This window comes from Melopsittacus undulatus, chromosome 1 (genome assembly GCF_012275295.1).
Source record: "Melopsittacus undulatus isolate bMelUnd1 chromosome 1, bMelUnd1.mat.Z, whole genome shotgun sequence".
Taxonomy (NCBI): Eukaryota; Metazoa; Chordata; class Aves; order Psittaciformes; family Psittaculidae; genus Melopsittacus; species Melopsittacus undulatus.
In genome coordinates this window covers 106,480,169-106,498,238 of record NC_047527.1, presented here as the reverse complement: position 1 = coordinate 106,498,238, position 18,070 = coordinate 106,480,169, and the positions used below count along the sequence as shown (strand labels likewise).

General features: G+C 40.1%; 2 protein-coding genes across 8 annotated transcripts in view; both read right to left on the bottom strand.

Moving 5' to 3' along the window:
* DNAJB6 (DnaJ heat shock protein family (Hsp40) member B6) overlaps positions 1 to 5,999 on the bottom strand; it is a 59,352-nt gene extending 53,353 nt beyond the window's left edge. For 2 of the 7 annotated variants that reach the window (XM_005142123.4, XM_031042848.2), the window contains exon 1: positions 5,879 to 5,999. The gene's annotated coding sequence lies outside the window, so the exon portion shown is untranslated. Of the gene's footprint in view, positions 1 to 410; positions 495 to 1,595; positions 1,620 to 5,008; positions 5,032 to 5,392; positions 5,488 to 5,878 lie in introns of those variants that run through there. The other 5 variants (XM_031042849.2, XM_031042851.2, XM_031042854.2 and 2 more) reach the window with 5 other exon arrangements.
* Positions 6,000 to 16,551: 10,552 nt separating this feature from the next.
* Positions 16,552 to 18,070, bottom strand: part of UBE3C (ubiquitin protein ligase E3C) — a 71,927-nt gene continuing 70,408 nt past the window's right edge. The window contains exon 23 of the mRNA XM_005142122.4: positions 16,552 to 17,392. Coding sequence (XP_005142179.2) covers positions 17,222 to 17,392 — 171 coding nt within the window. The 3' untranslated portion in view covers positions 16,552 to 17,221. The remainder of the gene's footprint in view (positions 17,393 to 18,070) is intronic.

Below are 18,070 nucleotides of genomic sequence, written 5' to 3'. Positions count from 1 at the left end.
CATAAACTTTTATAAGATCAGAATACAAAGAACAGAGAAAGTAATCAGATGCATAATCAACAGGGATGACAAAGCAGCACCCCTAACTAAATATGGAAGAAGGTATCCAAACAAGAAATTCTTAAATCAGTCAGGGGGAAATTCAGACAGCAAGGGCCACACAACCTCTGCAGTCAGCCTAGTCAGAAAAAGTTATCTATTTCTGGCCATGAAGCAACAGGGCAGCACAGAGAGTCCTGAAAGATGCCAGAATAGCTCCAGCTCAGGGACTAGCAGCAGTCACCTGGGCAGAGAGAGGAGTTCCAAATTGCTGATTTGTGCCATTCACAGAAGCAGACAGTCATCAACATCCTGTGCAAGTTGTATAGCCATCCAATTCCTAGTACCTGCCCCGCTTTCTATGAACCTACCAAAAGGATTGCATCCTGCTGGCAAGACAGCAAAGAGTAAATATACCCTGTTCTGAATCCCAGTTCAGCCTGAGCTTGTGTCTGACCTACTCAACAACAACTGAGCTATTTAGAGACTTCTCTGGCATGTTAATAGATGAAGCACAGTCAATCTTTGGGAACTGCAACCTATGATTAAAAACCTGTGATTCCAAGAGTTTTATTAGAAAGCAGCGGGTCAGCTGGACCTGTCGAAATTTTACACTCCTTCAAAGTAGAAACAAGACTACAGAACCATTAATACTGTTGTGGATCCAGAGCCATCCAAAGAGCACCAAGCTCACATATACACACATAGACCCGCAAAGTTTTCTGGTATTTCTTAATCTGATTTTTACATAGATAACCTTTAAGACATCTTTAGTAAGTTATTATTTACAGTCCAGAAAATTCAAACATATACAAATATTTTCAGTCTTCAAGTAACAAATTTGATCTGAAGTCACTTTATTTGCTCACAAGCTACATACTTCAAACACAACCCATGAATTGTAATTATCTGCCTGTATCTCTCCAAGCTACCCATTTAAAAGAAAGGTAAGTAATGCAACCATAATGCACTACATATTTATCAAGGCTTCTAAGACACAATTGTTCCAGTGGCTCAAGGAGTTCTCACTGGCTTGTAGCGGTCACACAGTGAATTTAACACACAAGACACCAGCTACAGAAACTGCCTTCTGGTGTCATTCCACGCCCTTACAAAAAGAAAAAGGTAAATCTCACACCACAACTCTTTCTGAACACAACAGTGCTCCGGCTACAATCGAAGACATTTTATCTAGTACAGCTCAAACACACATGAAGCTATACAAGTCCCAAAACCATGGCCAGCTCCCAAACAAAATGAAGAGATCTTTGTCAGTTCTAGCAATAGTATCTGGGATGTGCCACCCACAACTGAGCGAGACCATGAGCAGCACTGTGCTAGCACTATGCAAGTGCTAACAGAAAAATGCCCACATCGTGTATCAGAAAACTCTGATAAGCACAATACAGTGAGAAGACTCATGTAAAGTTTGCAATGAATTAATCTGACAAACACATTTAAACAAGGCACCAACATTTTTAATTCCCCTGATATAGGTACAATGTGGTACAGACTACAGTATACTAAAAACTTCAGTACTCTGAACTTCTACTTACCTGAGAAAGCCTAGAAAAGCTGCCACATTTCAACTTGACAGGTTCCTTAAATTTATTGTTTCACAGAAAAATGTAAATTTACCATATAATTAAAGTTAATAAAATATACTTAAATAGCAATGTTTATACTCATTACATTAATACTACCACAGAATTCCTGTGAGATGAATGTAATAAAATGAGCATTCAAAAAAGCTTAATTTAGAAACAGGATGTTTGCTGTAAGCACGAGACTCTGTCAGAAAACAGGGTGGATTTGAATACTGTGATGATTATTATACAAGATGATGCAGTTTATGCAGGGGAAAAGGCAGCTAAGCAGACTGCTTTACCTTGCAGTTCAAGTCATATTTAATAAAAACCACCACCAAAAAAAAACCCAACAAACAAAAAAAACCAACAAAAAAAGCCACCTGCACAAGGCTCCCTCACCCCTCAAGGCAAGAAATTTCAAAGAACCCTCTCTGTTCCTCTCCTTCCCAAGGGGAATGAGACAACTGTGGCAAGAACTACACCGTATTACTGCCAGGCACACAGAAAGCTCTCAGAGGGCAAGAAGGAAGAATCCATTAAAAAGCAATTAATTTACCAAAATAGAGAAGAAATCTAAACTCTGTCAAAGAAACGTAAGCAAGCTAACAAAAAAAAAAACATTAAAGGAAGTAAATCAGTGACAAGGCTAGCCTCACACTCTTGGCCAATACTCTGCTGCTTATCTAGCTGATCTATGAGCATGCCCTAAATCAAGGGAAACTTATTCACAACCTCTCCTTAAAGCAAAGGGACATTTTTCCAAAATACAACAACTCAGGTGTCCAAATTTGGAATTCTGGCATATAAATATTTGAACAGTAGCACTCTCCTAAAACTAACCATAAAAGGCTATTTTATAGAAAGCAAAAATATTCCTAACTCATTTTAAAAAAAATATGAACTGTGTTTGATTAAGTGATTAACAGCAAAAGCCTCAACTGGCAAAGATCAGGTTCAGAAAGTTTCAGCCAAATAATAACATGCAACCAGATGATCCTTCAGGGAAAATAGTTTAAAATTTCTACGCACATCCCCTAACTACTTTTTGAAGACACAATAATTTTACTTGCCAACAACCAAGAAGAAATGTTACACTAAAGCAAACACCCATTGCTTATTCAGAGCCATGACAGGCTGTCACAGATTCAGACTACATGTTAAGAACAGAAAAGAATTTCTTCTCATCAACAGAATTAACAACGATTCAACAATAATTGGCTGCAATGTATCTATGAGTGGTTTCAGACTTATAAGCTTTACAAACCTTACTAAATGGTGACTCCTTACTAATACCTACAGGTTTTCAGCACTTATTTGGAACAAACAGAAAACAAATGACACCTACAACTAGTAACTGTAAGAGAGAAATAATTCATACATATGAATTTCATTCTTAGTTAAATGAACAGAAGCAGGATGTTTTCATCATTAAGTCTGAACTTAAAAATCTAATACCTGTTCAAATGCTGTATTTCATCAAAAGCAAAAAAAAAAGAAAAAACAAACAACTTAAGCCCGGTAATATAATCAACTACAGTTTTAATATAAATCTATCTTGAAATTACCATTTTCATATAAAAGATATAAGAAGTTTAGACAAAACTAAGTAACTTTTCATTAATCCTTCCATTCACTTAAACAAATCAATACAAAGGAAAAGCTGTTGGCAGAAAATTAGAAAATTAGAGAAATGGAGCACTTCCTACTTATGAAGCAAAGAACTAAAACATTAAACTTCATACAACTAAGTTGAAAGTTAAGATAATAAATTCAAAATATCACTATTTATATGGTAAGAACAGACGGTCTGCTCAAGTCTCAAATTCCAGTGTATTGACCTGACCAAAATACACTGTCCTCTGCAGCCAGCAGCACAAGCGCAGAACATGCTAACACGGGTGGCTGCACTCTACCACCAACCCAATGTGACGCTGCAGTCAATTGCAGACTAGAACTTCAGTGCCTCTGGACTCACAGTAAAACACAATAATAACCTTCATGTCACATAACCTCAGCTCACAGACCTAACTGCACCAAGCACAGACATAGAGAGGCAGGAGACCCAAAGTTTTATAGTTGAAAAGAAACCCACTGGCATTTCTTTCCTCAGTACAGTCCAAATACTATTAGGAATTTTTGTATCATTGTCACTGAGGTGGTGATTTAACGCAAGTTGTTTCCTGTCTCCATGTACATTCCAAAAACTTCTAGTGGATGAAAAAAGGAATACAGTAAGTAGAGAAATTTATATGTCTATTAAAAAAAATAAACAGCAAAACACGTCTCTCCAACTAAAAATTCTGTGTCACCCAGAAATGAAGCCATGCACCCTTCCTCACAAAGTCCAGCCAAGATGAATTACTGCATCAATCTAGGAAAGACAAAAGAAAATACCAGAGAGAAAAGCTGTTTTGATAAGAATGTGCTGTAGTTAGAAAAGCACAAGTGCTAAAAAAGACAAATCTTATGGAGAGTGAGGGGAAACTTTGCAGTTTGTGGACAGAGAAATTAACACTGCAGTTTCAATAATACTGCCAGTAAGAAAAAGAATTTAAATTTATCCTCAAATATCTGGGATTATTTAAGAAAATTAAATCCTACATTAACTCAATTTCAAACAGTCTCTTGTTCTCCACTGAAAAGGCAGCACAAGAGCCAGAAGGGGAAAACAGTTTCAGTATTGTGCTCTAGTTCTCATTTTGGCTGTCTAAAATAAAAACCCACAAGAAAAGTAACCACAGACAAGACATGTAAATACATTTACTCAAAAATGTCCAAACAAAACTTTCCTGACAACATAATCCAGCCAACTAGATGGTACTTTAACTATCAGGCTCTTCAGCATCAGTTGAACATAAAATCCCTCCAAACTGGCGTACAAGGACCTCCAAAAAGTAAACAAAAATTAAGGTGAGCAAGCAGCAATACGTGCAACCTCAGAGGACCATGAAGACACAACTCGGTTTCGTTCCAGATGTTCCCTCTGTGTCAACACCTTGTTCTTACCACTTCTGGACACTTTACATCCTAAAAATTCAGCTCATGTCACAAGTTTCACCATTTGCACACTAGCATTGTTATAAATTTAGCTTCTATGATGTTACTGTGTCCAAATGAGAACCAAAAGAGCAGTTTATTATTATCAAAACACAAAACAGATTTGCTCAGTACTCTGAATAATCTTTCTTAATGCCTTCATTAGAATGGCTCAAGCCTGCAGCACTGGATTTCAGCTGCCCACAAAGAGCTCGGACAGTAAAAACAGAGCACACCTTAAAACACTGCTTCAATCAGGTACACGGGTCATAAATACATTCAGTGCCCAACCCACCCTCCTCTCAGAACTCCTGCGAATATTGACAACAAACTGTGCTCCTTACCTGCCTGTGACAATGCTCCACTCAGCTCGGAATTTGGCTACAGGGAGTTCGAAACATCTGACCACTACTTCCTTCACCCACAACAAACCTCACTACTGACCCTGCTCTGAGCTATAAACACAGAATAGGATTTAATTACGTTGCTTCTATCAGAGGGGAAAGAAAAGCCCACTTAAGTTTACAAATTTGTCAAAACAATACACTGCGGAAAAAAAGAAAGGAAAACAAAAAAAAAAAGACTCTAGGTAAAAGGCTTATTCAACACAATCAGGAGGAAACGTTGGACTAAGGCGCTCCCTCACCTTTCTGTAACTAAAACCACTGGAAGGAAAAGAAATCGAAATGCGGATTTTATTCCCCCCGCCACAAAACTTCTCTGCTTACAGCAATCCGGAGACAAATCCGACCTGGGAAACCACGGCCCCGGGAGCCCGAACTGTATCTCCCCGCTCCGCGTTACGGCCTGAACCTCAGGCAACAGCGGCGCATGGGGGCGACTCACTCACTCCCTCCCTCCTTCCCTCCCCGCCTCCAAGCGCCGGCGTTTCTCGCCACCACCCCCCCACACGCAAACCTCTCTCAGGCCGCCTTTGGCCCGTCGCCATGCGGCTCCCGAACGGCTAGAGACAAACCCAGGAGGCAGAGCACACGCTTTGCTCCCGCGGGGGACCCTCCGCGCCGGTGCCACAGCGTATAGCATGGCGGCGGCTGCGCCGGCCCAGGCCCCCACCAAGACGCGCCGGAGGCCCCGTTGCCACCAACACTGTTGCTAAGATCCAAGGCCTGGCCCAGAACGCATTCCCCCCCCCCCCCTCCCACCGCCGGGCGAGCCGAGGCGCGCTCGGGGAAGCCTCGACACCCTTCACTCACCCGCGCGGTACCTCCGAAGCGCTGCCGCCACCCTCCCTCCAGCAGCGCCGGACAACGGCAACTGCGGCAGCTCTTCGCCGCCGCAAACAGGAAGCTCCGTCAGCGCGTAACGTCACTTCCGCAAGGCTGTTTCCGGAAGTTTCTCGAACGGCATGCTGCTCCCCCACCGCCTTCCCCCTTCCGCCGCGCGCAAGGAGAGACCGCCCCCTGCCGGCGGCCGGCGGCTCGGCAGAGGGAGGGGCTTCGCTCCTGGTGGGCGGGGCCGGGAGGTGCCGGTGCTGAGGGGAAGGACAGGTGAAGGAGAGGGGAAGGGACGGTTGGGATAATGGACACGATCGGGAGCACTGCCATAGGGAGCACTGTCTGCAGAGCTGCGGTCCATAGAGCAACAGGGACGTGCGGCTGCCTCAGTGAGTACAGAGGAGGCCACGAAGACGCTCCGAGGGCTGGAGTACCTCTCCTATGAAGAGAGGCTGAGATAGCTGGGCTTGTTCAGCCTGGAGAAGAGGAGGCTCCAGGGATCTTTAAGGTCCCTTCCAGCCCAAACCAGTCTATGCATAGGTGAGTTTGGCTGTTCAAAAGCCAAAATGTCTTCCCCCCATGTGTGTCTTTATTTTACTCTCAAAAACAGTAACCCCCATGCCTGGTTATTCTGGGCCAGATTCAGCGTTTTCCAGCTGGCACATATACAGATGCTGTTTGAATACATTTGAGCATCCTTTGGGTTATACTTTAGTATGTGGTTTTCTTAGTTGTCATGGCTGAGAGCAAAGTATAAGCAGCCAAGTTACTCTATTTTAAAAATTTGGACTTTATCCATGATTTAAATTTGCTGTAAAAATATGTTTCTCATCATTCATTTAAAAAGTTGTACAAAGCATTGATTTACTGATCACCAAGGTGAAACTAGAGAGTTTCCACACCTAAAATGTGTGCTCCACAAATTGAAGGGCTACCTACCATTTTGGAGGTGCTTATGTGGCAGTGGGATCAGCTCAAATGGAAAAAGCAAGCTTGAAATAACAGGAAAACCTAATACAACTGAGCAAGACAAGAGGTAGGACAATCCTAAGTACAGGCTTGGGTTTTTGATTTGATGCTAAGTAGTGGTCATGGAAACAAGTCTTTAAAATTAGATTGAAGAGACACTGAGCACCATTATTAGTTTCTCATCAGTGAGTAGCTATGAAGGCCAAGTTGTTGATCCACTTGACAAAGAATAAATAAAGCTGACTGATGGGTTGGCCTGGCCCTTTCTAAAAGGTATGGTTGCAAACCTCAGGAGACCCCTAGCCTGGCAGGTGCAAAGGCAAGCCGCAGGTTAGCACAGTGTCATTTGGGAGGAGATCCTATAAAATTTTGATTTAATGCTTTAAATATTTATTGATTTGGAAATAAAAGAGTTTTCGCCTTTCATGAGTTATGACAAGTGAGAACAAAGGATAAAAAGTCTTCACTCACTCTTTGAAAAACCTCGCCTGCAGTACACAAGCTTGGAGTGGTATATGAGGCAGTTACTTTAATTCCTTACAGAGCAGTTTTTATATTAAATTTCTAGTATGGTGGATGCGAACAATAAAATTTTCTATTTATCCACAGAAGCAGAATGGTGGCAAAGGAGTGTAATTCCATGTGGAATTACAGGGTTGAAATCACAGCATTGTCTGCATGAACACAGCCAGGATCACAACTGCTGCTTTAACACAGTTGTCATAAAGGTGACAGCATTACATTAATTTTCCCATAGATTTTCTAACACTGCTCTGACTCTAAACTGCACCCTTCATATATAGGAATATGGTTTGGAAAGGCTGAGAGATCAGTTTTGCGCTTGGAGAAAATAAGGTATGAGAAGCTTGACATGACCCAGCAGTGTCTTACTTGCAGTCCAGAAAGCCAACTGTAAGCTGGACTGCAACAAGCCGAGCATGGGCAGCAGGTCCAGGGAGGCAATTCTCCCCCCATACTCTGCTCTTGTTAGACCCCACTTGTAGTAGACTAAAACATTAACTGGTCTTGTTTTCCTGGCTTCTCTTTGTTTTCTGATGAGAAGAATGCTGCTTGCTGGTAAGCAGTGAAGGAAATGCTACTTTCATGCAGCTCTACCCAGTGCACTTGCTGCCTTTGCCCAGCAAGGCTACACACCCACCTCTGACCCCTTCAGATCTTCAGCAGGTCAGCTCAGCCTCTAAGACCTTCCAGGCTAATGTCATCTAATCTGTGTATGTCCAGGCAAAGTCTCTGCTACACCAAGATCACCCAAAGCTCAAAAGAGATATTGCGTCTACAGTTCCTTTGCTTTTAAATTGTAGCACTCTGATAAAAAATGTTCATAACCATAGCCAGGTGCTGCTGAACTATCCTTTTACCCCCTTTTCTCTCCTTCAAGTTACATAGTTAAAGTACCAGAGAACAGGACAAACTAGTTCCCCAAGAATTAATTAGAATTCTCCTGACCTGTTTGTAATTGGTTTGTAATTTGGGTTCAGTCACGCTCATTTCAATGAATAGCAATCAGAATAATTTTTAAACTTTAGCATTAATCATATTTAGATGTCTTACAAACGTTTGCAAGTCCTTAAATGAGAACTGCTTATGTCAATGTTTTCCAGGCAACAGGATTTTGCAGTCTCTGTGTAAAAAATCAACACAGATAAACAAAGAACTGCATAAGGTGAAGAGCCAAAACCATCTTCATCCTCACCAGAGGTAATGTTGTGGGAAAGATTTTAGGCAAGACTCATAGGAAGAGGTAACATAGGAAGATCAAATGTTTCATTATATCTACTTATAGGACCAATAAAAGAGAAAAGCTTTAAGATTCAGAAAGCCGTCAAAGGTATTTGCAAAGTATGAAGTAAAAGCATTCTGTGTTTTTATGGCTAGCTGCTTGCAGCTGAAGTCTGGAATACTGTGTCAGGGAGCATTAAGTGTGACATTGCTGGCAGGGGATCAACATTCCAGTAACAAAAGCTGGTGAAGTCTGGTGGGTCTGTTGAAGCTGGTATCAAAGATCCAGGCAGACCTGGGCTGGCATCCAAGTGCCCAGTCACAAGTCAGAATAAACCCTGTTATCAGAGCATCTTCATTGCTCAAGAATTTTCAGTGCTCGCCCGGAAACATGACGGAAAGGTCTGGTTCACTTCAGCTGTCTAAAAGTTAAGCATCTAGCGTAAGGCCTCCAACTAGGAACAGAGAGAGAAGGAGGGGGCACTTCCAGGGCACAGTTTCTGCTTTGGAGATGTATTTTAGTAAAGAAAGATCCCCCCTCTGGAGCTCTGTCTCTGGGTTGCCTCTCTTTCATCGGAAGTGCCTCAACAGCCACCTTACAGATGGCTGAAGTTAAGTGAGATGAATTCAGGCCTAACTGGTAGCTATAACCTAATGATGGAAATCACATGGCAGCATTCCAGGAGGTATTAGCAATTCACATAGTTCCCAGATTCCTTTTTTTTTCTTAGTAATTTTTTATGACTTACAGAGGTCAATTATGAAAAGCCCATCAGAACACAAGAAATACTTAAAAATGCCGCATTAGAGAGATATTAATATTGGTCCCTCTGATGTGGTAATGGCTGCAGCCTTCTCAGCCTGCTGCTCTGGCCCACTGCTTAATGCATCCAGTTTTTCTATTTACAGATTTACAGATTCTGCTTTTGGTATTAGCAAAGAATATGAGCATATGTATCAAAGACTGTTCTCACATCATTTAATTATAGTACTACTGGCAAAGTAATTCTGGAAAGTGCCACTTAATTAAATATAAGCATTAACTTTTTGCTGATAGCTTATCAGAAACAATTAGACTTGAAATATGGGCAATACACCTAATGTTTAAAACTTTAAGTAGATGCATTAGGAGCACAAAATAACCAAGTTTCATTAGCATTCTCAATAGATTTTCTTCTGAGTATAACCTCATTTTTTACTGGCAAGGTGCTCCATCAGTAACCAGAAGGATGCAAGTTTATCTGGACTCCTCATTGTAACCAAACGCTTGAGCCAAGGAGATGTTTTTGAAAGTGGTTAAAACATTTCTGCATAGCTGGTGTTTTTGCCAGTTCCCCCTGAAGCATCAGATGTATCCTACTGATTATTTGGGGTGTGCAGGCAACAACCTAAGAACTGTTGTGGGCAGTCAGAAGGTGTCACAGCTTATGGCAAATGCTTATTCCTTGCAAGGACAGCTCGATCAGCATTTCTGTCCATTCGCTTGATCAGGGATATGTTTTCTTACCCACGTGCCAGTGCCAAATACTAGTTAATTCTGTGTTATTTTTCATGAATAGCTAAATAGAGCTAATAGATAATTAGACCTAAAATATCTCTGCAGAACTCTGAGCTCTGTTGCTCTTTGCCTGAAAGTGCAGAGAGGAAAAATGAAAGCAGTAAGCAGAGCTGTAATCATAAAATCACAGAATGGTTTGTGCTGGAAGGGATCTTAAATATCACCTAGTTCCAACCCCCCTGCCATGGGCAGGGACATCTTCCACTAGACCAGGTTGCCCAAAGCCCCATCCAACCTGGCCTTGAACACTGCCAGGGATGAGGCAGCCTTCAGCTTCTCTGGGTAACCTGTTCCAGTGTCTCACCACCCTCATGGTAAAGATGATGAATTATTATTAATGAAAAGAATTAAAGATAAAAGGGCTAGAAAGAACCACTTTCTTTAGAAAGTATGTTTGACAACATACAGCAAAACCACACAGCAACTGATAAGAGATGCTTTTCATAGGTCTGACATTTGGGTAAGCAGAAGTAGCAAGATGATCTGAAATAACACCATCTGGTGAATGCCTGTTTCCTTCTTCAGCAATCAAGAGCTATGTGTAACTATAAACAGAGAATAAAATAGAAATTATGCAAAACTACTTTTCAGTCAAATGTTACACAGAATGAGCTAACATCTGCTCTGGGAATGTAGAAAACAATGATCTTAAATATAGTAGGACATTTAAGCAAGCTGTTCTTAGCAATATATTAATGGAATGTATGTTTTCTGCAGATCTGTGGACAGGTGAACTTAGTCCCAGACTGGAAAGCAACTATTCTGGCAATGCAATGTAACGATGATTTAACCGTCACACAAGAAAAATTCATCCCTTGACATGACACAGGCATGAAATCAAGCCTGCAGGACACCTGTCCATACCTTTATGTACAAGCAGTCCCATTGGTGCCAGTCAGAATTCCCATGTCTCTCCTATTTGCCTGTCTGAAAGTGCTTTGCTGGATTGCACCTAGCACTGAGCTACCTAATTTTTGTAGAAGACGGACAGATTATAGGAGTTTGTCCAAGAAATTGCATTTCTAGGTATTTTATACGGCTGGTGGTGGAAATATTGAATACACATTTGAATACACATGTAGGTGATTTAACATTTAGCATTAGCCCTATGATTTTTGCACCAATTTTTAGCATCATTATCTGTAACAAGTTGTGAAAAAACTGTGAATTCATTTTTTGATGTTATTTTGCAGCTGATAACAGATTTGCAAAATCATTGAAAAGACAAAGCAACACTGGAAGATGAAAAATCAAAGTCACAAGATCTTAAATCCACTCAGTACCTGGTTAAGTGCCATTTATTAACAACTACAGATATCTGCAGGCAGGAGGAGAGTTAGTGTAGTCTACTCAGTCCCCAGTCACATCAAAGTCCACAAAAGGTATTTTGAAGATGCCGCTGTGTTCACTAACAAGCAAATTGGAAAGAAAGGCGATTCAGATTTTGGACCACGTCACATGAGGAGAGGCTGAGAGAGCTGGGGTTGTTCAGCCTGTAGAAGGCTCAGATTCCCCTTTAGCCCTGCCTTGTGACAGGATGAGAGGCAATGGGAGCAAACTGGAATATAAGAAATTGTGTTTAAACCTGATTTAAAATGTTCTAGGTAAAATGTAAAGGTAATTGAAAAGTAGAACAGGCTGTCCAGAGAAGTTGTAGAGGTTTCCATCCACAGAGACATTCAAAACTCCATGGGGCAAAGTCCTGAGCAACCTGCTGTATATGACCCTGCTTTGAGCAGAAAGGGTTGGACTAGGTGATCTCCAGACACTCCTGTGTTCTTTGAACTGGATTCAACTAGCACAACTTCGTAATCACTTCCTGCCTCGTGTTGTCTCTTTACACACATCAGGAATTTTATGAGGTTTCCAGCCTACCAGATACATACTGAAAACCAGGCAAAGTGTCTGAGCATTTGTGTTCTATGCATCCTATGAATTACGAAGTGCCCTACAAGGAGTTTTCTGTAATTTCCAGTTTGCCACAGGAAGGCGAGCTGAAGGGTATGTGATGCTATTTTTAAATATTCCAAAATAAGCATGTGCATTACTAACTTCATAAATTCTGTTGTGGAACTGTGTATTTAGCAATGAAACTAGGAGAAATGCAGAGAGATGGAGATGATCGTAATCATCAAAGGAGACAAAAATTAAATTACACCTTCAGAGGGGCTAAAATTGTGCTAAAATTTCAGAAGTTGAAAGAGATGGTTTTTTTCATGTATTTGCTAACAAAGTAGCATTCTTCATTATGAATTAAAAGAGTATCTTGTATTTTTGTATAAGGAGTAAGTTTTGTTCTTTGCAAAGATTAAGTTTTTTCAAAGTATATCAGTGATATTAGTCATATGTTTGAAAGACACACTGAAACAAAGTTAAACGTTTTGTTTGCAGTGTGACAGAATGGGAACTTCACAACTCAAAACCTGATGCTGAAAATCATCCTGGAGCAGTAAAATCATAGAACCACAGAATCATTCAGGTTGGTAAAGAGCTTTAAGACTGAGTCCAACCGTTAACCAAGCAGTGCCAAGACCACCACTAAACCATGTCCATAAGTGCCACATGTACATTTTTCAAACACTTCCAGGGACAGTGACTCAACCACTTCCCTGGGCAGCCTGTTCCAGCAGTAGTAACTTCAAGACCAATGAACAGTTAGTACTACCTTCCCTTTTAAAACCTATTCAGTACTATCAATCTTTAGCATGAGAACACCACATTTACTGCAAAGAAATAAAAGTGTTTCTGCAAAGTTTCAAGAAAACTCAAATTATTTTATTCACAAAAGCAGAATTCAATAAAAATATAGACATCCTGATCAGTTTTACAGACCATGTTCATTTTTTCTCTCCTTCACTGACAAAGCGTCATGAAAAAAAATAGTAACAAGCATTTACATCACAAACCATTATTAACAGAGATTCGTGTATATGAGCAAATGTTTTAAAAGTTTTTGCATATAATTATAAATACAAAAAAATTACAGGTCCAACAAAACATTCCAAGACAAACAACTCTCCCATTTTTTCCTTGTTTCTGTGCTGTATTATTTTCAGTGGTGAAAAGTGTATGTGCTGTCTTACTGGCATTTAACAAATAGGTTTTGGGTTAAACTGAAATTTAGCACGAGCTCACTCCTTGAAGTGTTCTCTTTGAATTCCAAACCCCTTGGTAGATCAGATTAGGATGTTTGTGCTAGATTTCTCAGGAGATGCCAAAAACATAGTCCACATTGCCACTGGTAGCATCAGGAAGCTCATTGGTTTTTAGTTATGGAGCACCCCGCACAAAAGTAACTGAAGATACAACTTGTTCAAATCCAGCTTCTGGCAGCTCAGTGTTTATGCATGAAACTGGAGCCAAATCTTTCCTCTGCTGTAGACAGAGCCCAGAGACGAGGAGTGAATTTTGTGAAGTTTATACAAGTCTGGCTTTCAGCACCATGATGGAAGACAACTGAGAATAAGGAACAAGGCCAAACATTTCTGTTTTCATTTGTTGAGGTTTTTTTGTTGGGGTTTTGTGCTGTTTGGTTTATGTAACCCAGCTGATAGGACTGAACCCACCCATATGTAGAAAAATTCCCACCAAGATAAACAGACCAAGTGCTAATTTTGTTTTTATTCTGCTTTTATGCCTTTTCACTTTAGAAAGATGAAGAATTTGTGACCTTTTCCATTATAACGATAACTGTTGGCAAAAATGTTTTTAGAACAGGATGCAGAATTATAAACCAAGAATTATTTGAAAACAAAACCAGAAAACGCTGTCATTTTTCAAAAGGTAAGTACTGAACTAGGACAAAACACTGAAGTACAAGACTGACTTTCAGAAAGGGTTAATCTTGTGCTGAAAACAACCCGTTATTATTACTCCTATAATTCTGATGACCAAAATCTACAATAGTATTTCAGGTTACTTGCATGCAAAGTGCTTCCTGCTTCTGCCCACCTAAACTCTGGGAGCATCACAACTGGGGGGGAGTTTGCTCTTCTTTTAAAAAAGATACAATCCATTTTCCTATATAAATAATTCTTGCTGCAAGAGATCATTTAGACTACCTAGCTCCTCAGGCCATAACTATAGCTATAATATTTCTTACACCTTTACCTCTCATTCCTTAAAATATCCAGCAATAGGTCACTAAAAAGCAGGGACTCATGCTTCATCCTGACTACAGGAAAAGAGCTGACATAACTGAAAACACTTGTTGCCAGCGGAGAGCCCTACTCAGCGTGGGTACTCATAGTGGTGTAAGCTGTTGTAGCTTTCATTTTCAGCTGCCTACCTGCAGAATGAAATCTATGCTACAATCCCACCGACTTGAGCATGTCAGGATTTCATACTTAATGTACAGAACACACAAACCAGTATCACTGAGTACTACATACTGAAGAAACAAAAAGGAAGGGTATTTCCAGCAAACTCAAATTCTACTGCTTTTTTTCAGTAGTAATTGCAAGTTCTTGCAATTACGTGACTGCATCTCTCTGCAGCTCACCCTCTCTCCCAGACTACCCTCTCTGTTGAGCTTGCACTCGTGGTACCAGACAGGAATAGTGCACAGTCTCCTTTCGCAGAAGCAGGAAGCATACATTACAAGTCATGATCACTTGGCATGACTCCAACACAGTCTTCAAAATACAACTATTTAATAGAAAATTTCATTTCAATTTTACAAAATACAGATACACCACTACCCAATGTAGCAAAATAATGGAATTGAAAAATAATTTCAAAATATTTAACACATTAGGTTCTAAAATAAATAATACTATCTAAAGAAGTGTTCAGGTTTTAAAATTACGAGGAGGCAGTTCCACTATTACTGATCTCCTTTTCAACTTCTTTACAAGTTCCATAGTTTATGTAGAAAAATATACAAGAAAAGAATTCTGGGATAAAGAATAACTTGGGTATGTAACATTTAACTTAAATAAAAGGCCTAAAGCAAACCCAAAAAGCAAACCAATTGTTTTATTTCTGTACATCAAGACTACAAATAGTATTTTAACACATCATTTATTACCCAAATTAAGAAATTATACATTTTTATGTGGTTACTAGTAAACATCTTAAAATCAGTTTTCCCACATTTAAAAGGATATTGCTGGTTACTGATTCTTAAATATTAAATCCAACAGTTTCCTGTAACAGCAAAATACTTTTTTGCATAAGAGATGAGTACAAATTTGATTGTAATTTTTGATGATTTAAAAAACTAAAGTTCAACAGGGATGTACTTATGGTTCTTACAGTCTGAACTATGATTCCTTTCTTTAAATGGACTGCAGTTTGCATACAAACACCCAACAATGTGCCTACTACTACCAGAGGATCAGTTCCTTCCATGTGAAAGCATTTTTTTCCCCAGATATCAAATTATATTAAGCAGCATATTCCCACCTACTTTTCTTAGCAGAAAAACCGCAGGCAGATGGATAGAAAAGCTGTTTCATCACCAAAAAAATAATGAGTTTGACTGGTGTCCACAGCACAGATACGGCATTTCAAGATGGAAAGAAATGACAGGGAAAAGGAATGTGAATACCACAGGCTTCAAATACAAAAGATAAAGCCTGATAACTTTGGTTCAAATAATTTTAATAGTTGTTACATGTGTACTTTTCCAAAGTGATGAGTTCTGCATGTACTGTGTATGCAACAGGAGTCTCATACATTTAAAAAGAAAACAAAAAAAACTGTACAGGCACAAAAGACAGAAACCGGACAAAGTAAATATGGACAGTCACATCCACTCACAACAGTGTTCAAGTGATAATGATGCAGCCAAAGGTTGAACTTAAAATAATGCGAATCAGATTTCTCCAAGTATTTCAGAAAGCACAAATGGAGTATTACAACCATTTTATCTCAGTGCCTACCATCTTGAGGGAAGGTTGTGTCCTGGGTTCAGCTGTGACAGTTTTCTCCTTCCCAGTAGCTGGTGCAGTGCTGTGTTTTGACTTTAGTCTAAGAACAATGCTGATAACACACCAGTGTTTTAGTTGTTGCTCGCAGCACTTACCCTGATCAAGGACTTTTCAGTCTCATGTTCTGCCAGTGAGGAACTGGGAGGAAGCAGAGACAGGACACCTGACCCAAACTAGCCAAAGGGGTATTCCACACCCCACGACGTCATGCCCAGTATGTAAACAGGGGGAGGGAGTCACCTGAAGACCCAGATCATTGCCCAGGTCAGGCTGGATATTGGTCAGCAGATGGTGAGCAGTTGTGCTGTGCACCACTTCTGTTTACTGTTATTTTCCTTTCCCCTTTTAGTTTTATATTCTCTCCCCTTGTTATTCATCTTATTATGATTATTATTAGTAGCAGTAGTAGTTTCATATTATACTTTAGTTATTGGACTGTTCAACCTGTGGGGTTTACGTTCTTTTAATTCTCCTCCCCATCCCACCCAGAGGGGGGGAAAAAGGAGGCAGGGGGTGTGAGCAAACAGCTGTGTGATGCTGAGTTACCGGCTGGACTTAAACCACAACAGGTAGTATAAAACATCAGTTCTGCAACAACTATGATTTGTAAACAATTCTACAATGTAAGATATTAGGTTATCGGTAATGAGCATTTCCATCCTCTCAGTTCTGGGATATCTGCAAACATCTGCTTCACTTCCATCTAAAAGATAAATTACAGGATGTTTCATCCCATTGCGCTGCATGGTACACAATTTTATTGCCAGTTTGTGAAATTATCTGTTTGAACAGCACAAAGCCAAAGCTTCATCTTTGGTTAATTTCACCGAGATGTCACGGTTCCTTAAATGTGCTCTTTCGTCGCGTAACACAGAAAACAGCCACACTGCACACCGCATTCACTGTTTTGAATCATAAAGCAGTGTCAATGTAATATTAATTAATGAAAGCTAACTAAGAAATTGTGTTTAAAAATTAAACTTATTTGAGGGCATTTGATAAGACACAAGAGCTGCAGAAATCTAGACAGAATTCCCTTAAAACTGTGGGGTATGGGTGCTGCTTATAGAGTAGGCACTGGTTAGTTCCTCAGGAGATCATCCAAATAAGCATCAGTTCAACTCAGCTTAATTCAAATCCAGCAGCACATTCAATGGCATAAAGGAGTTTGCTTCGCATCAGATTTTCGTCATAAAACTCGGGAAGCTTCAGCAAGTTCATGCAGGTACTGGCAGTAGGTAACCTGTCTAAATCAGATCCTCCATTGTGAATGCAAAATGCAGGGTATAACTCCTGAAAAATGCAACAGAAAAAAACATATCAAAACCCACATACAAGCTAAAGCCTACCCCCTAACAGCTGGCACAGACTGCTAGGAAGTAAATCATTACATTAAAACCTGTCACAATGACATATTCAAACGGCATTTTCCCTCATTCCTGGTGGCTCCAAAAGCCCTCTTGAATTGTGCAGTGCCTCCTTCCACCTTGTCCTCACCAAGATCCATTCATTTGCAGAAGACAAAGTAATTTATTCAGTTCCCAGGAAAAAAATTGTTGTTGTTCATACACTATTCTGCCAATTTATGATGCTACAAAACCAGTGAAACACAAAATGGAAAAGTAATACAGCAACACACAAGGAATTTTTTGTTGGTTTTGTTGTATTTGGGAGAAACAACTGGGATTCACAAATTCAGATTCGCTTTACAAGGCCTCCCAAATGCCCATGGAGACTGTTGATTCTTCAGGAGCAGGAAAATTATGGGTTCCTGCTACCCTGAAGTTTTCTGACAGTGAAATACATGCTGAACACAGGGAATGGGCCACTAGCAGTAACAAAGGTAAACAGGAAAGGATGTTCTGTCATGTTTGAATAATGTATAATATTTGTCATTGTATAATGACACAGCTTCTTCTGATAATTGTACTTTTCATCCTGATTATACAAAAATATGTATAAGATACATTC